General features: G+C 41.1%; 1 protein-coding gene across 3 annotated transcripts in view; it reads right to left on the bottom strand.

The window, feature by feature from the left end:
• LOC135549687 (zinc transporter ZIP4-like) overlaps positions 1–24,237 on the bottom strand; it is a 32,257-nt gene extending 8,020 nt beyond the window's left edge. Inside the window, exons 1-9 of one of the 3 annotated variants that reach the window (XM_064979892.1) lie at positions 24,147–24,233; positions 11,983–12,300; positions 11,362–11,566; positions 10,596–10,828; positions 4,499–4,670; positions 3,234–3,406; positions 1,506–1,673; positions 1,026–1,121; positions 339–393 (exon numbers count right to left, since the gene is read on the bottom strand). In XM_064979892.1, coding sequence (XP_064835964.1) covers positions 339–393; positions 1,026–1,121; positions 1,506–1,673; positions 3,234–3,406; positions 4,499–4,670; positions 10,596–10,828; positions 11,362–11,566; positions 11,983–12,300; positions 24,147–24,158 — 1,432 coding nt within the window. In that variant the 5' untranslated portion in view covers positions 24,159–24,233. Of the gene's footprint in view, positions 1–338; positions 394–1,025; positions 1,122–1,505; positions 1,674–3,233; positions 3,407–4,498; positions 4,671–10,595; positions 10,829–11,361; positions 11,567–11,982; positions 12,301–13,399; positions 16,622–24,146 lie in introns of those variants that run through there. The other 2 variants (XM_064979891.1, XM_064979893.1) reach the window with 2 other exon arrangements.
• Position 24,238: the final 1 nt, after the last annotated feature.

Here is a 24,238-nt window from a genome sequence, read left to right as displayed (position 1 = left end):
TGCACCTTACTCTTCGTCACACTGAATGTGTGTAAACATTGACTAGACTTGAGACTTCACTCACACAGTAAGTTTACAGTTTGACAGCTTGACATTGTAGCTACTTCCTGAACGTCAAACCTTGACCTATTTTTGTATTATTATTATTATCATCTTTGCTACTCAGTCATGTCACGACTTACACATTTCTTAGTCTATATTGTATATTCTTATTGCGTGTATATTTCCAAACATTAATATATAAAGAAAAAGGCTTTCCTGTGCAAGTGACCAATAAACTTTGATTAGATGTAATGTCTTTTGAAAAGGTTGTAAGTAGACCCAGAAGACTTTCTTACCTCTTGAGTGTTGGTTTTGTTCTGGAAAGGCTTTCTCTGTGTCATTGCTATCAACCTAGCAGGATCAGAATATTACAGAATAATAAGACCTGAATTAAAGCAGTGAAAGGGTTAGTGAGGGGCAAGGTGTTCAGGAACACGGATAGTAGAGACGTAAGACTACATGCTGTGCCAGGTAAAAATATAGGCTTACTATGAAACTGGCTTTTCAGTCATGGATCTATATCTGACTCAGTTCTCCAAGAGAGAGGTTAGAGGGTTTACAACCTACCAAGTCTGCCTGTGAATAACTGTCACACAACCTACCAGGTCTGTCTGTGAATAACTAGTACATAACCTACCAGGTCTCTGTGAATAACTGGTACAGAACTTACCAGGTGTGTCTGTGAATAACTGGTACAGAACCGACCAGGTCTGTCTGTGAATAACTGGTACAGAACCGACCAGGTGTGTCTGTGAATAACTGGTACAGAACCTACCAGGTCTGCCTGTGAATAACTGTCACACAACCTACCAGGTCTCTGTGAATAACTGGTACAGAACCTACCAGGTGTGTCTGTGAATAACTGGTACAGAACCTACCAGGTGTGTCTGTGAATAACTGGAAAAGAACCTACCAGGTCTGTCTGTGAATAACTGGTACAGAACCTACCAGGTCTGTCTGTGAATAACTGGTACAGAACCTACCAGGTCTGTCTGCGATACAGACTGCTTGTTCTTTTTGTCCTGCAGGTACATCTCCACGACTTTACCATGGTCACAGTGATGGGGCTCAGACTCCACCTGGAGACACAATGAGACAATGTGCTCATAATATCATATCTTTTGATTGCAGACAGCATAGAACATGCATCTACTGTTATTACCTAACAATTATCACATTTTGGAACCAGTAAGACCTGACTAATTTCTGTGACCGAAGCATTGCACTTTATTAAAGGATTATTGCAAATATACGTGTGGGTTTTTTTTCACCATGGATCCACTGAACCAGTAAGCGGACGGAACAGTGGGGTTCAGTAAGATGATAACATTTCGAAACAGAGTGAAATTGGGAGGTACTACCTGAAATTGTCCAATAACGTCACAGATTTTTGTTTCTTGATGCAAAACATTTTGCTACATTGGGCCCTACTAAACACAGCCCAGGGGATAGACACTACTTACCCCATGGTGATGCGGAGCATGGTGCATGGTGATGATGGAGAAAATAGTCTCCATGAGATAGAAGCAGTAGATTCCAGCCATCAGCACCAGTATCTTATAGATGTAGTCTGGAACCTCCTCTGAGTGGCTGTGGTCTGTTCCTTCACTGTGAACATGGAGGCCTAGGAACTGAATCAAAAGAGGAAACACGGTCACAACACGGTCAGACACAGTCAGCCCAATGTCATTATAATGACAGTGTTATGACAGTGTTATGTAACCTTTATGACGGCAATACACAGGGAAGGATAAAACCAAATACTGGTGATGCAATCAACCTGTGGGTCCATTACTCTGAAATGGCCTCCTTCACATGCCACTGTTCTGATAGATGAATGTTTAGAGTGGAGACTGGTACCTATCCACCATATTGCTTTCACCAATCATGTCCTCTCAATAGGTAGTTGTTAAGGAGAGAAGAGGGGGATAAGAAACAATTTTGGCGCACTAGGGACACAGTGTTATGTTACTCTCATCATTGGCTTTGTAATGACCGAAGATTCCCCGAAGCAACATCGGCCCATTTCTCTGTTTGTCCAATGAGAGGGTGTCGTTTCAGTTCCTTAATCACATTATTTTACACTGTAGCTGAGGATAGGGTGTGACAGCCTGCTAATACGTCGTCCTGTGATGTTGGCATGGATCTAAAAGGATTGAGCGACAGGAACAGGAAGTTCTGGATCTCCTTTAGAAGAGTCTGTCTGCCCTGGGGGAAATTAGCCAACTAAACTCAACTCCACGATTTACGATGCAGTTGAGTGGCAACAATGTCATGTGTAAATGAAAGCTATTCTTTGGGTGCTGAAATCAGTATTTCTTGAATAAATAAAAAACATTTTATGTGACGTCGAAGCTCCAGTCCGCCCATACTAGTTGCAGCACAACTCCATCGTAAATTGTGGAGTTAAGTGTAATCAAAGGCCCTCAGACATCTAGATGATCATTGGGTCGCACAGACATTAAAGGCCCAGTGCAGTCAAAAACTGGATTTCCTGTGTTTTATATTTCTCACAATATGTGGTTGGAATAATACTGTGAAATTGTGAAAATTATGACAACGGCCATTTGGTGTAAGAGCTGTTTGAAAAGACCTCCAGAAACTTCAGCCTGTTTTGGTGAGATGGAGTTTTGGTCTTCCATGGTGACATCACCATGCAGTAAATTAGTTAACAGAGAGTTTCAAACCTCTGGCAATAACAGCTAGTTTTCACCCTCCCAACTCAGACCACTCGCAGACAGTCCTAGCAAAATTCTTGCTTTGTTTAGAATCTATTTCTTTATATTTTTTTGTACCATTTTAATTTAAAACAATCACAGTAAGGTACTAAATTGTTACCTAGAAATTATTTGTTGTTGAGATAAAAAGAGCTGCATTGGACCTTTAATCATAACACTTCAAGGAAGTGTTGAGGAGAAAGAGGCCTAGCTGGCTAGATTGTGATGTTGCGTGTGATGCGCTGCTGGTACAATCTAAAAGCTAATGCTGCTGAACAATAACCAGATGATACCTGATGATATACCTGTTATGCTATAAAGTGAGTATAAAGTCTAAATCAGTGTTTTTTCCCACATTGTCCATTCCAGGCACAGTTCCAGCAACTATGATGGGTGTGTAACCAGGCCAGCACAGTACAGCTCAGCTTGAATCAGCTGGGCTCGGTAATGTGAATATGGTACTGTGGTGCTCACCATAGGCAGGAGGTGCAACAGGGCGTCCCCAGTGAGGGAGCCCACGGCCAGGCTGACACAGAACTGGATGATGAGCTGGAAGACACTACTACAGGAAGTACACAGCAGCACCACAACGCCAACCACAGCGGCCAGACAGATCAGAAGATTGGCGATGGTGGCATACACATACTCTGTGGAGAGAGAGAATTAACATTACTGGGTTCAACGTATACAGTAATAACAGGACTTAAGCAAACCAGTCAGTCAAGCCATGAAAGGTCTGTTAGATGATAATATATTCCACATACTGTGGATGCTACCTAATGATAACATCCATCTATACTGAACAACTTCAAGTTAAAGTTCATATAAAGAAATCAGTCCATTTAAATCAATTCATTAGGCACTCATCTATGGATGTCACTTGACTGGGCAGAGGCGCAGCCATGGGTGGGTCTGGGAAGGTATAGGCCCACCCACTAACCCAATGGGGAGCCAGGCCCAGCCAATCAGAATGTGTTTTTTCCCCACAAAAGGGCTTTATTACAGACAAAAATACTCCACAGTTTCATCAGCTGTCTGGGTGGCTCAGATGAACCCACAGGTGAAGAACACAGATGTGGAGGTCCTGGGCTTGGCGTTACACATGGTCTGTGGTTGTGAGGCCGGTTGGACATACTGCCAAATTCTCTAAAACAACGTTGGAGGCGGCTTAAGGTAGAGAAATTAAAATGAAATTATCTGGCAACAGCTCAGGTGGACATTCCTGCAGTCATGCTGTTTAATCAGCTTCTTGATATGCCACACCTGTCAGGTGGATGGATTATCTTGGCAAAGGATACATGCTCACTAACAGGGATGTAAACAAGCATGTGCACAAAATTAGAGAGAAATAAGCTTTTTGTGTATATGGAACATTTCTGGGATCTTTTATTTCAGCTCATGGAACATGGGACTATCACTTTACATGTTGATTTTTTTATTTTTGTTCAGTATTGTTTAAAGTTTGGAGCATTTATATTTATGAACATAGTAAATGTATCGGTGCAGTCTCACTATCATTCCCTTTTCATTAAAAAGGAAATAGTGACGAATGGGCCTTTCTGTATCAAAAGGAGAGGAGTGAGTGTTGAATAGAGTGTGTACTATAGTAGTCAATCAATCACATATATTTTATAAATCCCTTTTAACATCAGAAGTTTACATATATCCATCCTAAACTCCCAAAGAGCAAGCAATGCAGAGGCAGAAGCATGGAGCTAGGACTGTAGCAGTCCACTCACTCTCTATGGTGCTGAGCTGGTCTGATGGACCAGTGGGGGGAGAGGTGCTGTTGCAGGCCCCACTGAGGATCTGCTGGACCAGGGCTGGGCTAAGCCGGGCCACGTCATACCTGGACAGGCTAGATCCATTCAGCCCATGGATCTTTACCAGTTCCTCTGGGCTGAAACATGTCTGTATGGAGAAAACAGGGCTGAAACACATCTACGTAAGCAGGAAATGCCAACAACGAACAGTCTAACTCATATTTATGCATTAAAAACAAACAATAAAAGAAAAGCATTGTAAGTTTTAGTTTTGTAAAGTTGGCGTGGGAGAGGTGGATTTCTTTTTGTTATCGATCAATAATGACAAACCTTAGATGGAAAGCTACTGAGGAGGGGAGCTGACTATAGCCACTCCTATATGTCATATCTTTAATCTAAGCATACAGGAAAGTGTGTGCCCTCAGGCCTGGAGAGAAGCCAAAGTCATTCTGCTACCCAATCAGAACTATCAGCTTGCTGCCAGCTCTTAGCAAACTGTTGCAAACAAATGCAATACTATTTCTCTGTAAATAAATTGACGTTCAGCATGCTTATAGAGAAGGGCACTCAACATGTACTGCACTGACATAAATGACTGATGATTGGTTGAAATAAATTGATAATAAGAAGATTGTGGGAGCTGTACTGTTCCATTTCAGTGCAGCCTTTGATATTATTGCCTTTGATATTATTGTTGTTGAGAAAACGTATGTTTTATGGCTTTTCAACCTCTGCCATATCGTGGATTCAGAGCTTTTCTTCTAATACAGTTTTTTTTAATAGAAGCCTCTCTCTAATGTAAAACATGTATGGTAGGTCTCTAGGCCTGCTATTCTTTTCCATTTTACCAATGACCTGACACTGGCATTAAACCAAGCCTGTGTGTCCATGTATGCTGATGATTCAACCATATACACGTCAGCAACCACAGCGGATGAAGTCACTGAAACCCTTAACAAGGAGTTGCAGTCAGTTTTGGAATGGGTGGCCAGTATTAAACTGGTCCTAAACATCTCGTAAACTAAGAGCCTTGTATTTGGTACAAATCAGTCCCTAAGCTCTAGACCTCTAGCTGAATCTGATAATGAATGGTGTGGCTGTTGAACAGGTTGAGGAGACTAAATTACTTGGGTGTTCCCTTAGATTGTAAACTGTCATGGTCAAAACATATAGATTCGATGGTTGTAAAGATGGGGAGAGGTCTGTCCATAATAAAGAGATGCTCGGCTTTTTTGACACCACACTCCAAAAAGCTAGTCCTGCAGGCTCTAGTTTTGTCTTATCTTGATTTTTGTCCAGTCATGTGGTCAAGTGCCGCAAAGAAAGGTCTAGTTAAGCTGCAGCTGGCCCAGAACAGAGCGGCACATCTTGCTCTTCACTGTAATAAGAGGGCTAATATAAATACTATGCATTCCAGTCTCGCTTGGCTAAAAGTAGAGGTGAGACTGACTGCATCACTTCTTACTTTTATAAGAAACATTAATGTGCTGAAAATTCTACACTTTTGCATAGTCAACTTACAGCTCTGACACACACACTTACATAACGGACATGCCACCAGGGGTCTTTTCACAGTCCTCAAATTCAGAACAAAGTCAAGAAAGCTTACAGTATTATATAGAGACATAATTGCATGGAACTCCGTTCCATCTCTTTGCTCAAGTGATCAGCAAACCTGGTTTAAGAAAACAGATGAAGCAATACTTCACGACACAACGCCTCTCCCCTATTCGACCGAGATAGTTTATGTGCATGTATTGATATGTAGGCTATGTCTGCCGTTAAAAAAGTGTGTAGTTCTGTCCTTGAGCTGTTCTAGTCTATTATTGTTCTGTATTATGTCATGTTTCATGTTTTGTGTGAACCCCAGGAAGAGTAGCTGCTGCTTTCACAACAGCTAATGGAGATCCTAATAAAATACCAAATACATGGAGGGAACAGTGCTGAAACATGTCTACATTGAGGAAACAGCACTTAAACATGTCTACATGGAAGAAACAAAGATGAAACAAGTATACATGGAGGAAACAGGGATGAAACACATGTACAGTGGCTTGCGAAAGTATTCACCCCCCTTGGCATTTTTCCTATTTTGCTGCCTTACAACCTGGAATTAAAATATATTTTTGGGGGGGGTTGTATCATTTGATTTACACAACATGCCTACCACATTGAAGATGCAAAATATGTTTTATTTTGAAACAAACAAGAAAGAAGACAAAAAACAGAAAACTTGAGAGTGCAAAACTATTCCCCCCCTCAAAGTCAATACTTTGTAGACCCACCTTTTGCAGTAATTACAGTTGCAAGTATTTTGGGGTATGTCTATATAAGCTTGGCACATCTAGCCACTGGGATTTTTGCCCATTATTCAAGGAAAAACTGCTCCAGCTCCTTCAAGTTGGATGGGTTCCTCTGGTGTACAGCAATCTTTAAGTCATACCACAAATTCTCAATTGGATTGAGGTCTGGGCTTTGACTAGGCCATTCCAAGACATTTAAATGTTTCCCCTTAAACCACTCGAGTGTTGCTTTATCACTATGCTTAGGGTCATTGTCCGTCTGGAAGGTGAACCTCCATCCCAACCTCAAATCTCTGTAAGACTGAAACAGGTCTCCCTCAAGAATTTCCCTGTATTTAGCGCCATCCATCATTCCTTCAATTCTGACCAGTTTCCCAGTCCCTGCCGATTAAAAACATTCCCACAGCATGATGCTGCTGCCACCATGCTTCACTGTGGGGATGGTGTTCTCGGGGTGATGAGAGGTGTTGGGTTTGCGCCAGACATAGCGCTTTCATTGACAGCCAAAAAGCAACATTTTTGTCTCATGTGACCAGAGTAACTTCTTCCATATGTTTGGGGAGTCTCCCACATTCCTTTTGGCGAACACCAAATGTGTTTGCTTATTTTCTTCTTTAAGTAATTGCTTTTTCTGGCCACTCTTCCGTAAAGCCCAGCTCTGTGGAGTGTACGGCTTAAAGTGGTCCTATGGACAGATACTCCAATCTCCGATGTAGAGCTTTGCAGCTCTTTCAGGGTTATCTTTGGTCTCTTTGTTGCCTCTCTGATTAATGCCCTCCTTGCATGGTCTGAGTTTAGGTGGGGGGCCCCTCTCTTGGCAGGTTTGTTGTGGTGCCATATTCTTTCATTTTTTTAATAATGGATTTAATGGTGCTCCATAGGATGTTCAAAGTTTCAGATATTTTTTTATAACCCAACCCTGCTCTGTACTTCTCCACAACTTTGTCCCTGACCTGAGCTGCTTGGTTTTCATGTTTCCCCTTGCTTAGTGGTGCTGTAGACTCTGGGGCCTTTCAGAACAGCTGTATATATACTGAGATCATGTGACACTTAGATTGCACAAAAGTGGACTTTATTTAACTAATTATGTGACTTCTGAAGGCAATTGGTTGCACCAGATCTTATTTAGGGGCTTCATAGCAAAGGGGGTGAATACATACAGTATGCACACACCACTTTTCTATTTTTTTCTTGTTTATCTTCTTTTAAACAAGTTATTTTTGTCATTTCACATTGTGTATGTCCATTACCTGAAATCGAAATAAAAATACATTTTAATTACAGGTTGTAATGCAACAGAATAGGAAAAATATCAAGGGGGATGAATACTTTTGCAAGGCACTGTATATGGAGTAAACAGGGATAAAACACATCTATATGGAGGAAACAGGGATGTAACACCCTATAGTGCACTGTTTTGGGCACTATGAAGGGAATAGTGTGCCATTTGGGGCACAGACAGATACAGTATTTGGATGAGTAGACAAGTATATTAATTGAATAATTAATTTGCATTTCCATTTTACATTGATGCACTGCACAGCACAGCATTTTCAGCTATTCTTTCAGCTATTTCATCTTTATTTAACCAGGTAGGCTAGTTGAGAACAAGTTCTCATTTACAACTGCGACCTGGCCAAGATAAAGCCAAGCAGTGCGACAGAAACAACAACACAGAGTTACACATAAACAAACGTACGGTTAATAACACAATATAAAAATCTATGTACAGTGTGTGCAAATGTAGAGTAGGGAGGTAGGTAATACATGGGCCACAGAAGCGAAATAACACTGGAGTGGTAGATGTGCAAGTAGTGATACTGGGGTGCAAAAGAGCAAGAGGGTAAGTAATAATATGGGGATGAGATAGTTGGGTGTGCTATTTACAGATTCACTGTACCTGCACACAGCCATCGGTAAGCTGCTCTGACAGCTGATGCTTAAAGTTAGGGAGGGAGATATAAGCTTCAGTGATTTTTGCAATTTGTTCTAGTCAATTGCCTTAGATGAACACTCCTTAATGACTAAAGGAAAGATGTCATTGGGCACTCATTCATCTCTTGTGGAAAGACTATGTAAACATAAATGGTACATCTGACCATATTACACAAGATTTTAGTTCTGGGTTTAGTTTGAGATTAGGCATTTATAAAGTGGGGACAACTTTTACAAGTCATTATGCCTCAGCTGTGCTCCTTTTCATTCAGATTTCTCCAATAGAGATGTTACCATGGAGGGAATCCTGTAGCTCCCAATAGCTCAGGCAATCTAAAGCACATCTAATGCTCATTACAACACACAGGAGGAGCAGCAGACACCAGGGGTTTAGCAGTTTGATAATGAATCTGAGTGTGTGTGTGTGTGTGTGTGTGTGTGTGTGTGTGTGTGTGTGTGTGTGTGTGTGTGTGTGTGTGTGTGTGTGTGCTGTGCCTTTAAGCCCCCGAAGAGAGAGTGAAGCTAAGGCCTTGACCTAATAACCCACCAAGCACGGAAGTGATTCAGTATAATAATGACTCACCAAGCACTGAGGTGGTTCAGTAAAATAATCACCCATCAAGCACTGAGGTGGTACAGTATAATAATGACACACCCACCACTGAGGTGGTTCAGTATAATAATTACCCACCAAGCACTGAGGTGGTTCAGTATAATAATGACCCACCAAGCACTGAGGTGGTTCAGCATAATAATGACACACCCAGCACTGAGGTGGTTCATTTACATTACATTTACATTTAAGTAATTTAGCAGGTATAATAATGACACACCCACCAAGCACTGAGGTGGTTCAGTATAATAATTACCCACCAAGCACTGAGGTGGTTCAGTATAATAATGACCCACCAAGCACTGAGGTGGTTCAGTATAATAATGACACACCCACCACTGAGGTGGTTCAGTATAATAATGACACACCCACCACTGAGGTGGTACAGTATAATAATGACCCACCAAGCACTGAGGTGGTTCAGTATAATAATGACTCACCAAGCAATGAGGTGGTTCAGTATAATAATGACTCACCAAGCACTGAGGTGGTTCAGTATAATAATGACTCACCAAGCACTGAGGTGGTTCAGTATAATAATGACTCACCAAGCACTGAGGTGGTTCAGTATAATAATGACTCACCAAGCACTGAGGTGGTTCAGTATAATAATGACTCACCAAGCACTGAGGTGGTTCAGTATAATAATGACTCACCAAGCACTGATGTGGTACAGTATAATAATGACTCACCAAGCACTGAGGTGGTTCAGTATAATAATGACTCACCAAGCACTGAGGTGGTACAGTATAATAATGACTCACCAAGCAATGAGGTGGTTCAGTATAATAATGACTCACCAAGCACTGAGGTGGTTCAGTATAATAATGACCCACCCAGCACTGAGGTAGTACAGTATAATAATGACACACCAAGCACTGAGGTGGTTCAGTATAATAATGGCACACCAAGCACTGAGGTGGTTCAGTATAATAATTACCCACCAAGCACTGAGGTGGTTCAGTATAATAATTACTCACCAAGCACTGAGGTGGTTCAGTATAATAATTACTCACCAAGCACTGAGGTGGTTCAGTATAATAATTACCCACCAAGCACTGAGGTGGTTCAGTATAATAATTACCCACCAAGCAGAGGTGGTTCAGTATAATAATTACCCACCAAGCAGAGGTGGTTCAGTATAATAATTACCCACCAAGCAGAGGTGGTTCAGTATAATAATTACCCACCAAGCACTGAGGTGGTTCAGTATAATAATTACCAGGTCCCAGCTGCTGATGTTCCTCTGGTGGTACCCCTCCTCGTGACTGTGCCTGAAGGCTGCACTTCCACCTCGACCCCCCCAACCACTCTGAGCACCGCTAGCGGTACTGTGGTGACTATGATCCTCATGACAATGGTCATTGCTGTGTTCATCTTGATCTCCATGTTCATGATCGTGTTCCTCTTTGTGGATTCCACCCAGTTGCAAGCTCTTCATAATACCTTCCAGCTCTACAGAGATGAATCAGAATGATATGATTGGTGATAATGTATATAGCAGGCCATTGGAGAACAGCAGGGGCGAAACTTTGGCTTTAGAAGTGGGGGGGACATATTTTTTTCGTATAACTTTTTTTTCTTCAGTCAGATTAACACTCCAAGAGCCTACCCGGCACCTCGGAGTCGTCCGCATGGTCCTAAAGCACACTGTTGCCTCGTTTTGTATCACATTCCAATGATAAAACTGGGGGGAACATGTCCCCCCCGTCCCCAGTGAAAGTTGCGCCCCTGGGGAAAAGTAATATGTGGGGTAATGTTAATAACATAGCCCCCCAAGGGCAACATGCTAAATAAATTATGAATTATGTATGACAACATGGATGAATGAGTAGGTTGAAGTACAGGCAGGAGGATGACATCACATGGCAGTGTAATAAAACTAAAACTAAAGAATAAGATCAAAATGATTCATACTAATAGGAATAGTCACTTGTTATGAGGTAATATGACAGTAATAACAACATTAAAGGGTTATCGTACGGTACCATGAATAGTGATGTTGTCAGAGCCGAAGCGGTTGAGTATGGAATCCAAAAAATACTCTTCTTCAGGTAGTGCTCTGGCTGTCATGCAGTCACCTCGTAAAGCATGGTAAACTATGTATCCAAACACCACATCTGTGTTGTGAGGGTCACCATCACTTGTTGACGCGCTGCTCTCCTCTAAGATGTCTTGACCAGTAAGACAGTGCTAAATGACCATGATAACAAGACAGGACAGACTTACACTGTTGAATAGAAATACTTTGGTGAGACAAATTAACTATTTAGAAAACAGGTCAGTATATACAGTATTTTGCTATTCTTCATTATAAACCGGGTAGTTCCAGCCCTGGATTCCGATGGGCTAAAATGCATGGCATATGAGACAATATACCACAGGTATGACACAATCTCCTGGTTTACTGTTCTAATTACGTTGGTAACCTGTTTATAACAGCAATAAGGCACCTCTGGGGGTTTGCAGTATATGGCCAATATAACACGGTTAAGGGCTGTAGCCAGGCACTCTGCATTGTTAAAATTTTAACAGCCCTTAGCTGTGGTATACTGGCAATATACCACACCCCCTCGGGCCTTATTACTTAATTACACATCAGCTCCAACCTGGTCATACTGCTGATCAGGCTTGTAGTGCTTCTCCATGTTTCGGAGCAGAGTCTCTATCCCACTGCTCTCCATGTCACCGTGTCCATGCCCATCCCTGTGCCTGTGTACGTGGTGGTCATGGCCTGTGATTTCCTGGATGAGGTGGTCCGTCTCATCGCCCCACCTCCCCGCCCTCACGGCAGAGCAGGCCTCAGTGGGAGAGCTGAGGTAGAGGTGGCATCCTGCCGCTACTCTGAAGAAGCCCTCGTGGTGAAGGAGACCACCAGTGCTGGTAAAGTTACCCACCAGCTGGTCTACTGACTGCACAGAGAGGCACTAGAAACAAGCTTCAGTGTTACATGTAGATTATTTATGTACTAAGGACAAATATAGGTCTAATTTATAAGAGAAAACAAACGTAAGGTCTTATTGTTTTGTCATTATGACCACAAGCTAAGAGAAAGGAGTTTGGGTTGGTTTGACTTGGGTGACATTTTCTGATCTTTAAGAGCAGACTATACTCTGTTTTTTTTAGTCAGGACATACAGTGACTTTGCACAGTATCATAATGTAGATAATAGTCAGAATCTACCACACATCCAAAACCGACTAGTGAATGTGTTGGAGGGAAAATGCAAAACTGGAGGAACAGGAAAAAGTCTCCACACATTTTCAGTCAGATGTGAATGTATTTTAGAAGAGGCTGAGCTTGATGCAGGTCGGACTGACTGGAAGAGAATGTAAGGAATTTCAGAAATGTAAGGAAAATAGAATGCCTGATCATTAAGATGCAATTTAAACAACCTGCACAGTGAAGGTTGATACAACCAAGACGTTCAAATGAATTGGTGATGTAAAAGAAAAGCATTCATATAAAATATTATATTGGGTTTATGATCATTGTAATAGTCATATAGAAGGCTATGCTAATACTTGTAACCCAGCCATACGCCATTTAAGCCTAAGACATTGTTCTATAATATCTACTACCCTGTTTTAGTGTTGGTTTTATGTCATTGCAATAGTAAGAACATAATGGTCGGTATAAATGTTGTTACAAAAATCGGGTACAAAACAATCTGCAATGCTGACGTCGTATATCTCTCTGTGTAATAATAACACGAATCATTATTGTTTTTAATCTATAATACAGTAATAATAACAATATATATATATTTTTAAATATTATGGAGCAAGCTTTAACTTTATAATTGCTCAGTGCTTAAGATATATGTATCAATAAAAATAAACTGTCAGAGACTGATAAATAAAAAAAATACGGATATATTTTAGCTATTGGTCTAACAAAGAACTGTGACTGTACGTACAGCGTAGTCCCCAGTAGTGTAGCGCACGGCACAGCACAGTAACAGGTGCAGAATGGACCTCGACCTTTCCTAAAGCTCAAGCTGTAGCGAGTGTAGGAAAAAGTTACCTTTTCACACGACACACCAGGGCACTGCACACGCTTCTCTAACAGTTTGAAAAAGGAGCGAACTGACATTTCATCCAGGTATTCCTCTCCTGGCGACACGAGCTCCACCACTTTGTCATATACATCCACAGGTGAATACCACGCATAGCTGAATAGGTTAATACTCAGACATAGGAGAATGACGGGGAAATACTTATATGTAGTTTCCATTGTTCTATCTATAAAGATAAAATACTCTATAAAAAAATCATCAAAAATAAAGTGCTAAAACAGTGAGTTTAGTCGATGAGTTGTTTCCCGAGTGGCGCAGATCATTCCACACGCGGTTTTTAAGTTCACCATACAGGTCTCTATAATTACGAAGTTAGAGATTTCATCGACCTGTAAGCTTGCCTTTGATTGGTCCAGAGGCGAGATGTGCTTCTCTACCAGTCCATAAATAAGTGACCATTGCAGTTCACCTGAATGAGGGGTACATGTCCAAATCACCTGTCTTCATTGTAGACTCAGCATACACTGACTTAAACTGAAATAATGGCAAGTTAGTTTTTTAAATGTCAGTACAATATGTTGCTAAGAACACAGGCAAAATATGTGTGCCAAGTGACACACTTACACCCTCAATGGCCACAACTGTCTTGATAAAGACCATAACTAGCTGGTGTTATCTAAATATCAAATAATTGTACAATGAAGTATCTTACTGTGAATATTTCAACTTAAAATGGTCAAAAATAAACCAAAATAGCTTCTTAGCAAAGGGCAATTTCTCAAGCAAGAATTTTGCTTGGACTGTCTGAATGGTCTAAGTGGGGAGGGGAAATGTTGCTGTTATTTGCAGAGAGATTACTGCCTGGTGATGTCTCCATGGAAGGCCAAAACTCCATTCTACCAAAACAGGCTGAAATTACAGGTGGTCTTTTCAAACAGCTCTTAAACTAAAAGCGCATAATCATAATTTTCACAATTTCCCAGTATTATTCCAACCCCATAGTGTGTAAATACATAAAACACAGGGAAATGTCATGTTTTACTGCCCTGGGCCTTCAACACTTCCCTTTACTGACAACATGATGTAACGAGACAATGTATTACTGCCCTGGGCCTTCAACACTTCCCTTTACTGACAACATGATGTAACGAGACAATGTATTACTGCCCTGGGCCTTCAACACTTCCCTTTACTGACAACATGATGTAACGAGACAATGTATTACTGCCCTGGGCCTTCAACGCTTCCCTTTACTGACAACATGATGTAACGAGACAATGTATTACTGCCCTGGGCCTTCAACGCTTCCCTTTACTGACAACATGATGTAACGAGACAATGTATTACTGCCCTGGGCCTTCAACGCTTCCCTTTACTGACAACATGACATAACGAAACAATGTATTACTGCCCTGGGCCTTCAACGCTTCCCTTTACTGACAACATGATGTAACGAGACAATGTATTACTGCCCTGGGCCTTCAACGCTTCCCTTTACTGACAACATGACGTAACGAGACAATGTATTACTGCCCTGGGCCTTCAACGCTTCCCTTTACTGACAACATGACATAACGAAACAATGTATTACTGCCCTGGGCCTTCAACGCTTCCCTTTACTGACAACATGATGTAACGAGACAATGTATTACTGCCCTGGGCCTTCAACGCTTCCCTTTACTGACAACATGATGTAACAAGACAATGTATTACTGCCCTGGGCCTTCAACGCTTCGCTTTACTGACAACATGATGTAACGAGACAATGTATTACTGCCCTGGGCCTTCAACGCTTCCCTTTACTGACAACATGATGTAACGAGACAATGTATTACTGCCCTGGGCCTTCAACGCTTCCCTTTACTGACAACATGATGTAACGAGACAATGTATTACTGACAGTGTGGATGGTGGCTGGTGGAACTTTTGTTAAAACAAATAATGCACATACTGTCATTTCTACAGAACTTTTTCTGTTCAAAAAAATAAAGAGCCAACACATAGTTGAGGAAATAGATTGATGAGTAAATTCAGAGGCCCCATTCTTCACGTATACCCATTTTGTGGAGTAAAAGCACTTTCCATGGACAACATTCAAAATGTTGCATTGACCGTGTGACTGGATGATTGAGTCCCATAGTTTTTCCTGGCAATGACTAAGAGAAACTTTCTCACAGCAAACCAAGAAGATAAGATGTACTAATGCATACACAACTTTCAGTATAATCTAGAAGCCATATGTTGCCATGTTAACTAATTCACAAAGTGTTCATGTGAATTACCAATGAGGACATATAGGTGTTCATCTACTTGACCAATGAGAATGAGACCAATGTTGTTGTTACATGTTGTGTCAGTACAACGAGCAGGAGTAAAATGTATGTTTGGCAAGGTGTTGTCTGAGCACGATCCTTCCATCGCAATGTAAATGAAAGACTGGAGTAAAATACTTTCCATGGACATCCATCATTTGTATTGACCGTGTGGCTGGATGATTGGGTCCAGTATTTAGGGACAATAGTTTTTCCTTACCATGACTAAGATAAACTCATGGCCCTCAAAATGGTTAGTGGACTGCCATTACTGTAACACCTGCTACACACCTGTTGTCACAAGTGCATCTCAAGCTATGGGGGGGAAGTTTCCCCTTGGTACAGATCTGTGATCAGCTTTCCCTCCCCCAATCCTAACCATTATTGTGGAAAATTGAAAACGGACCCAAGATCAGTGTCTAGGGGCGACTACCCTACAATGCATCATCAGAACAGAGACTGGGCCAGGTGAGACTGGTCTAACACATCCTTGTGTCATTGTCAACAGGATATGAGGAGGAGATCCCCTGTCTCCAAGTCAAACATGAAGCTGTTTGAAGGGTCTTCGGATGTAAGTGTGAGTATGAATATCCAATGAGGTACCCAAAGTAGACCTTCAGTGGTTTGCCACCTGTGTTACTTTGAACATATTTGGATGAAAGAAAGGCATGTGCAGAGTAGAAGAGCAGTGAGCGTGAAGCTGCTGCGTCGTGGGAGATTTTGTTCTGAAAGGCCGAGCAGGATTTCTGGATCTGTATAATGGGTTTGTGACGTGTCATAGCCTTGAACGAACGTGTGACATTACATTATCAAAGGAACAGTCATCATGTGGTAATGATCTTATAAAAACAACATTATCCTGGTCAATATTAACATTGTCATGGTCAATATTGATATTATTATGGTCAATATTAACATGATCACAGTCAATATTAACATTATCATGGTCAATATTAACATTATCGTGGTCGATATTGATGTTATTATGGTCAATATTAACATTATCACGGTCAATATTGATGTTATTATGGTCAATATTAACATTATCATAGTCAATATTGATGTTATTATGCTCAATGTCAACATTACTATGGTCAATATTAAAATTTTTATGGTCAATATTAAATTTTTTATGGTCGATGTTAACATTATGGTCAATGTTGATGTTATTATGGTCAATATTAACATTATTATGGTCAATGATAACATTATGGTCAATATTAGCATTATTATGCTCAATGTCAACATTATTATGGTCAATATTGATGTTATTATGGTCAATAATAACATTATTATGCTCAATGATAACATTATGCTCAATGTTGATGTTATTATGGTCAATATTAACATTATTATGCTCAATGTCAACATTATTATGGTCAATAGTAACATTATTATGGTCAATGATAACATTATGGTCAATGTTGATGTTATTATGGCAATATTAAAAATTTTGTTAATATTAAACACTTATTTGATTCATATTTTGCCACAACAAATCCCCATAAGCCTACATTCAAAATAATAATTTAATATATTTGATGTTTGGTTTCATAGACCACTCTCTCCATACCACAAGGTTGCCAGGGATAGGTAGTTAGTTTAGCTTCCCATTCAGTGAATGCATGCTACCTGACAAAGTTCACAGTCGACAGAGTCAATAAACCTTATCTTGAGTTACAGCTACACAACTTTAATCTCAAAAGGTCATCACTGATAGACTACAGTGCCCTCAGAAAGTATTTATAGTACCTCTTGACTTATTGCACAATCCAAAATGTAATAATTCATTTCTCATTCATCTACACACAACACCCCATAATAACAAAGTGAAAACTTGCTTTTAGACATTTTAGCAAATGTATTGAAAATGAAATACCGTAATATCAAATTTACATACTGTAAATATTCCCACATCTGAGTCTATACTTTGTAGAATCACATTTGGCAGTGATTACATCTGTGAGTCCTTCTGGCTAAATCTTTAAGAGCTTTCCATACCTGGATTGTTCAATATTTGCCCATTATTCTTCTCAAAATTCTTCAAGCTCTGTCAAATTGGTTGTTGATCATTGCTTGATAACCATTTTCAGGTCTTGCCATAGATTCAAGTCAAAACTGTAACTCAGCCACTTAGGAACATTCTTGGTAAGCAACTCCAGTGTAGATTTGGCCTTTTATTTTAGGTTATTGTCCTGCTGAAAGGTGAATTCATCTCCCAATTTCTGTTGGAAAGCAGACTGAACCAGGTTTTAAACCTAACCCTAACCCTTTTCCATTCATTTTCTTTTTATCCTGTAAAACCCACCAGTCCTTAATGATTACAAGCATACCCATGACATGATGCAGCCACTACTATGCTTAAAAATATGGAGAGTGGTACTCAGTAATGTGTTGTATTGGATTTGCCCCAAACATAACACACTGTATTCAGGACAAAAAGTGAATTCCTTTGCCACATTTTTTTGCAGTTTTACTTTAGTGTCTTGTTTCAAACAGGATGCATGTTTTGGAATATTTGTATTCTGTACAGGCTTCCTTATTTTCACTGTCAATTAGATTAGTATTGTGGAGTAACTACAATGTTGTTGATCCATCAGTTTTCTCCTATTACAGCCACTAAACTATGTAACTATTTTAAAGTTACCATTGGCCTCATGGTGAAATCCCTGAGTGGTGTCCTTCCTCTCTGGCAATTGAGTTAGGAAGGACACCTGTATCTTTGTAGTGACTGGGTGTAGTGATACACTATCCAAAGTGTAATTAGTAACTTCACCAGGCTCAAAGGGTTGGTCAGTCTGATTTTTTTTTACCCATCTACCAATATGTGCCCTTCTTTTCGAGGCATTGGAAAACCTCCCTGTTCTTTGTGGTTGAATCTGTGTTTGAAATTCACTGCTCGACTGAGGGACCTTACAGATAATTGTATGTGTGGGGTACAGAGCTGAAGTAGACATTCAAAAATCATGTTAAACACGATTATTGGACACAGAGTGAGTCCATGCAACTTATGTGACTTGTTAAACACATTTTTACTACTGAACCTATTTAGGCTTGCCATAAAAAAGGGGTTGAATACTTATTGACTCAAGACATTTCGGCTTTCATTTGTAAAAATGTCTAAAAACATAATTTCACTTTTACATTATGGGGTATTGTGTGTTGGCTAGTGACAATTTAAAAAATATATTTTAATCAATTTTATATTCAGGCTGTAACACAACAAAATGTGGTAGAAGCCAAGGGGTGTGAATAATTTCTGAAGGCACCGTATTTCCCCAAATAATCAGATAAAAGACAAAATCTTTTTTTTCTCTACCTACAGCATCTGATAAACAGCTGTAGTCTATTGATTGTGTTATGTTCACATGATCTGTCCAGAAGTCTTCCTTCAAGACTGTTACAGACATGTTGGCAGAAACCTAAGTCAGCAGTAGCTATATTACAGTAATGTAGAGCTGAGGTTGTTCTGAACTGATAGTTAGACTGCACTGCAGTCATTTCATCAAGCAGACGTTACTCAGAATGTCCTCACTTTGTGGTCTCCATCACCACTTAGACAGAGAAGTCCTACTATCTGCTACTTAAAGTAAACTGACACTGCTCTCTGTGGAGTCAGTCAGCATTTTCACTCTGACCCTGAGAAGACAGACATGGCCAACACACAGCCTCCATAACTGCAGCAACATCAGGGGTGCTTCAAGATACTGTAGAGCCCAAAATACATTTTCACAACTCTAAGTTGAAGAGTTCAGTGTGACAAGGTTTAGGTCCAACGTGACATTATTCCATCTCATAACAGTTTCACACTTATCCTGTACCATTCTGCAGCAACAAAGGTGCAATACTGGAAATACTGTGACCCAGGCCCTGAGTTAATCATCAGTTTTATTTGACCGTGTTCCTTAAAAATGTGTTTATATTTCAGTTCAACGATAATAAAACAGGTTATCAACATTTTAAAAAACAACCTTTATCTAACTAGGCAAGTCAGTTAAGAACAAATTCTTATTTTCAATGACGGCCTTGGGGGGTTGGGGGGGGGGTTTAACTGCCTGTTCAGGGGCAGAACAACAGATTTGTACCTTGTCAGCTCGGGGATTTCTACTAGCAACCTTTTGGTTACTAGTCCAACACTAACCACAAGGCTACCCTGCCGCCCCAATATTGACCGGCTTAGTCAAATAAATTGCTGGCGCAGACGCTTCAACATCAAATAAGCGTAATCTTGAATACATATTAACTAAAGAGTAAACTTGAATATATAAATCAATGTTTATACAATGGGAGAGTCACATTTGTAGGTTCATATTTTAACTTCCTCATTCCAGCCATCCATTTCCTTAACCCTGTGAGACCCAAGCGAGGAATTGATGTTACTACCCTTCAGAAATACTTGTATTAGGCCTCTGATTATGACAATAATCTGGTTTTTCTTCTCAAATGTGGAGTACAATTTTCTGGAAACGTTGCAAAAATGCAACATTGTGCTTCAATGGTAGGAAACATTTGTGGAAAGAAAACTGTGAAATGTTATGGAAATCACATCAAAATGTATCAAAATAATTGACATGTGATGGGACATATGTTCTAGTGGTATATACAGTATATCACAAAAGTGAATATACCCCTCACATTTTTGTAAATATTTGAGTATATCTTTTCATGTGACAACACTGAAGAAATGACACTTTGCTACAATGTAAAGTAGTGAGTGTACAGCTTGTATAACAGTGTAAATTTGCTGTCCCCTCAAAATAACTCAACACACAATCATTAATGTCTAAACCACTGGCAACAAAAGTGAGTACACCCCTAAATGAAAATGTCCAAATTGGGCCCAAAGTATCAATATTTTGTGTGGCCACCATCATTTTCCACTGCAATGCAGTGCCCTAGACCACTGCGCCACACAGGAGGCCCCCCTACAGACGGAATTTAGACCAAGTAATTTACACAATCTACATACAGTATAGATCACAGGATGTTGGTGGCACCTTAATTGGGGAGGACAGGCACGTGGTAATGGCTGGAGCAGAATGGTATCATATACAGTACATTCAGAAAGTAGTCAGACCCCTTGACTTTTTCCACATTTTGTTAAGTTACAGCCTTATTCTAAAATAGATTAAATCATTTTTCCCCCTTCATCAATCTACACGAAATATCCCATAATGACAAAGCAAAAACAGGTTTATAGAAATGTTCACAAATGTATTACAAATAAAAAACTGAAATATCACATTTACATAAGTATTCAGACCCTTTACTCAGTACTTTGTTGAAGCACCTTTGGCAGCTATTACAGCCTTGCGTCTTCTTGGGTATGACGCTACCAGCTTGGCACACCTGTATTTGGGGAGTTTATCCCATTCTTCTACACAGATCCTCTCAAGCTCTGTCAGGTTGGATGAGGAGCGTCGGTGCACAGCTATTTTCAGGTCTCTCTAGAGATGTTAGATCAGCTTCAAGTCCGGGCTCTGGCTGGGCCACTCAAGGACATTCAGAGACTTGTCCCGAAGCCACACCTGTGTTGTCTTTGCTTAGGATCGTTTTCATGTTGGAAGGTGAACCTTCACCCCAGTCTGAGGTCCTGAGTGCTCTGGAGCAGGTTTTCATCAAGGATCTCGCTGTACTTTGCTCCATTCATCTTTCCCTCGATCCTGACAAGTCTCACAGTCCCTGCCGCTGAAAAAAATCCCTACAGCATGATGCTGCCACCACCATGCATTACCGTAGGGATGGTGCCAGGTGTCCTCCAGACGTGACGCTTGGCATTCAGGCAAAAAAGTGTTCAATCTTGGTTTCGTCAGACCACAGAATCTTGTTTCTCATGGTCTGAGAGTCTTTAGGTGTCTTTTGGCAAACTCCATGCGGGCGGTCATGTGCCTTTTAGTGAGGAGTGGTTTCCATCTGGCCACTGTAACATAAAGGCCTGATTGGTGTAGTGCTGCATAGATGGTTGTCCTAATGGAAGGTTCTCCCATCTCCACAGAGGAACTCTGGAGCTCTGTCAAAGTTACCATCACCTACCCCGATTGCTCAGTTTGGCCCCGGGCAGCCAGCTCTAGGAAGAGTCTTGGTGGTTCCAAACTTCTTCCATTTATGAATGAGGTCAATCTGTTCTTGGGGACCTTCAATGCTGCAGACATTTTTCGGGTATCCTTCCCCAGATCTATGCCTCGACACAATCCTGTCTCGGATCTCTACAGACAGTACCTTCGACCTCATGCCTTGGTTTTTGCTCTGACATGCACTGTGAGACCTTATATAGACAGGTGTGTGCCTTTCCAAATCTTGTCCAATCAATTGAATTTACCACAGATGGACTCCATTCCAGTTGTAGAAACATCTCAAAGTTAATCAATGGAAACAGAATGCACCTGAGCTGAATTTCGAGTCTCATAACAAAGGGTCTGAATGCAAATAAGATATTTCTGTTTTTATTAAATTTGGATAAATGTGCCAAAATGTCTAAAAACCTGTTTTCACTTTGACATTATGGGGTATTGTGTGTAGATTGATGAGGAAAATGTCTTATTTCATCCATTTTACAATAAGGCTGTAATATATCAAAATGTGGAAAAAGTCTAGGGGTCTGAATACTTTCTGAATGCACTGTAAATCAAACACGTGGTTTCCATTAAAATGAGCTGTCCTCCCCTCATCAGCCTTCTGTGGTATAGATACAGTAAAAACAAACAAATTATACATCATTAAAAAAAAGTATATAATAAACAAATTTAAAAGTAGAGGATATACAATATAAAGTGTTCAAAATATTCTAAACTAACTACGTTACTCTAAAAATGTGATGGCCCAGATTTATCTCTATTAGGTTATTATCGGGTTAAAACATTTTTATTTTCTATTTTTTTATTAACCCCTCTTCGAATTTTCTGCTACATATACATACATTTTACATACACAGTACTTATATACAGCAATCACATAACAATAATACATTACCGAACATAAACTCTGTAATCCCACCCCTCAGCCCCTCGCAGCCCATCACAACTATCCCCATAGACCTCAGCTCTGTAATCCCACCCCTCAGCCACTCTCAGCCCATCACAACTATCACCATAGACCTCAACTCTGTAATCCCACCCCTCAGACACTCTCAGCCCATCCCACCTATCACCATAGACCTCAGCTCTGTAATCCCACCCCTCAGACACTCTCAGCCCATCCCACCTATCACCATAGACCTCAGCTCTGTAATCCCACCCCTCAGCCCCTCGCAGCCCATCCCACCTATCACCATAGACCTCAGCTCTGTAATCCCACCCCTCAGCCACTCTCAGCCCATCACAACTATCACCATAGACCTCAGCTCTGTAATCCCACCCCTCAACCACTCTCAGCCCATCACAACTATCACCATAGACCTCAGCTCTGTAATCCCACCCCTCAGCCCCTCGCAGCCCCTCGCAGCCCATCCCACCTATCACCATAGACCTCAGCTCTGTAATCCCACCCCTCAGCCCCTCGCAGCCCATCCCACCTATCACCATAGACCTCAGCTCTGTAATCCCACCCCTCAGCCCCTCGCAGCCCCTCGCAGCCCATCCCACCTATCACCATAGACCTCAGCTCTGTAATCCCACCCCTCAGCCACTCTCAGCCCATCCCACCTATCACCATAGACCTCAGCTCTGTAATCCCACCCCTCAACCACTCTCAGCCCATCACAACTATCACAACAGACCTCAGCTCTGTAATCCCACCCCTCAACCACTCTCAGCCCATCACAACTATCACAACAGACCTCAACTCTGTAATCCCACCCCTCAACCACTCTCAGCCCATCACAACAGACCTCAGCTCTGTAATCCCACCCCTCAGCCACTCTCAGCCCATCACAACTATCACCATAGACCTCAACTCTGTAATCCCACCCCTCAACCACTCTCAGCCCATCACAACAGACCTCAGCTCTGTAATCCCACCCATCAGCCACTCTCAGCCCATCACAACAGACCTCAGCTCTGTAATCCCACCCCTCAGCCACTCTCAGCCCATCACAACTATCACCATAGACCTCAACTCTGTAATCCCACCCCTCAACCACTCTCAGCCCATCACAACAGACCTCAGCTCTGTAATCCCACCCATCAGCCACTCTCAGCCCATCACAACAGACCTCAGCTCTGTAATCCCACCCATCAGCCACTCTCAGCCCATCACAACAGACCTCAGCTCTGTAATCCCACCCCTCAGCCACTCTCAGCCCATCACAACTATCACCATAGACCTCAGCTCTGTAATCCCACCCCTCAGCCAATCCCACCTATCACCATAGACCCCCCTCGTTTGGTTTCCATGTGCCATATATTTTTCAGTTGAAAGGGTACTTCTTTAAGTTTTGTATTAGATCAAGGCATTAGCTTCACTTACAGCCAGTAAAAAACATCACGGAATCTTATGAGAAACAAACCTTGCATTTCATCAACACCTCCTCATCCTCTCCATCCTTCTTCCTGGAACTTCCTGCTCAGGTCTCAGGTGCATTCAGTGTGACCTTATCAA

The sequence above is a fragment of the Oncorhynchus masou genome, chromosome 12 (genome assembly GCF_036934945.1).
Source record: "Oncorhynchus masou masou isolate Uvic2021 chromosome 12, UVic_Omas_1.1, whole genome shotgun sequence".
Classification (NCBI taxonomy): Eukaryota; Metazoa; Chordata; class Actinopteri; order Salmoniformes; family Salmonidae; genus Oncorhynchus; species Oncorhynchus masou.
Note: the sequence above shows the minus strand (reverse complement) of the source record. Positions and strands in the feature narration are given on the sequence as shown.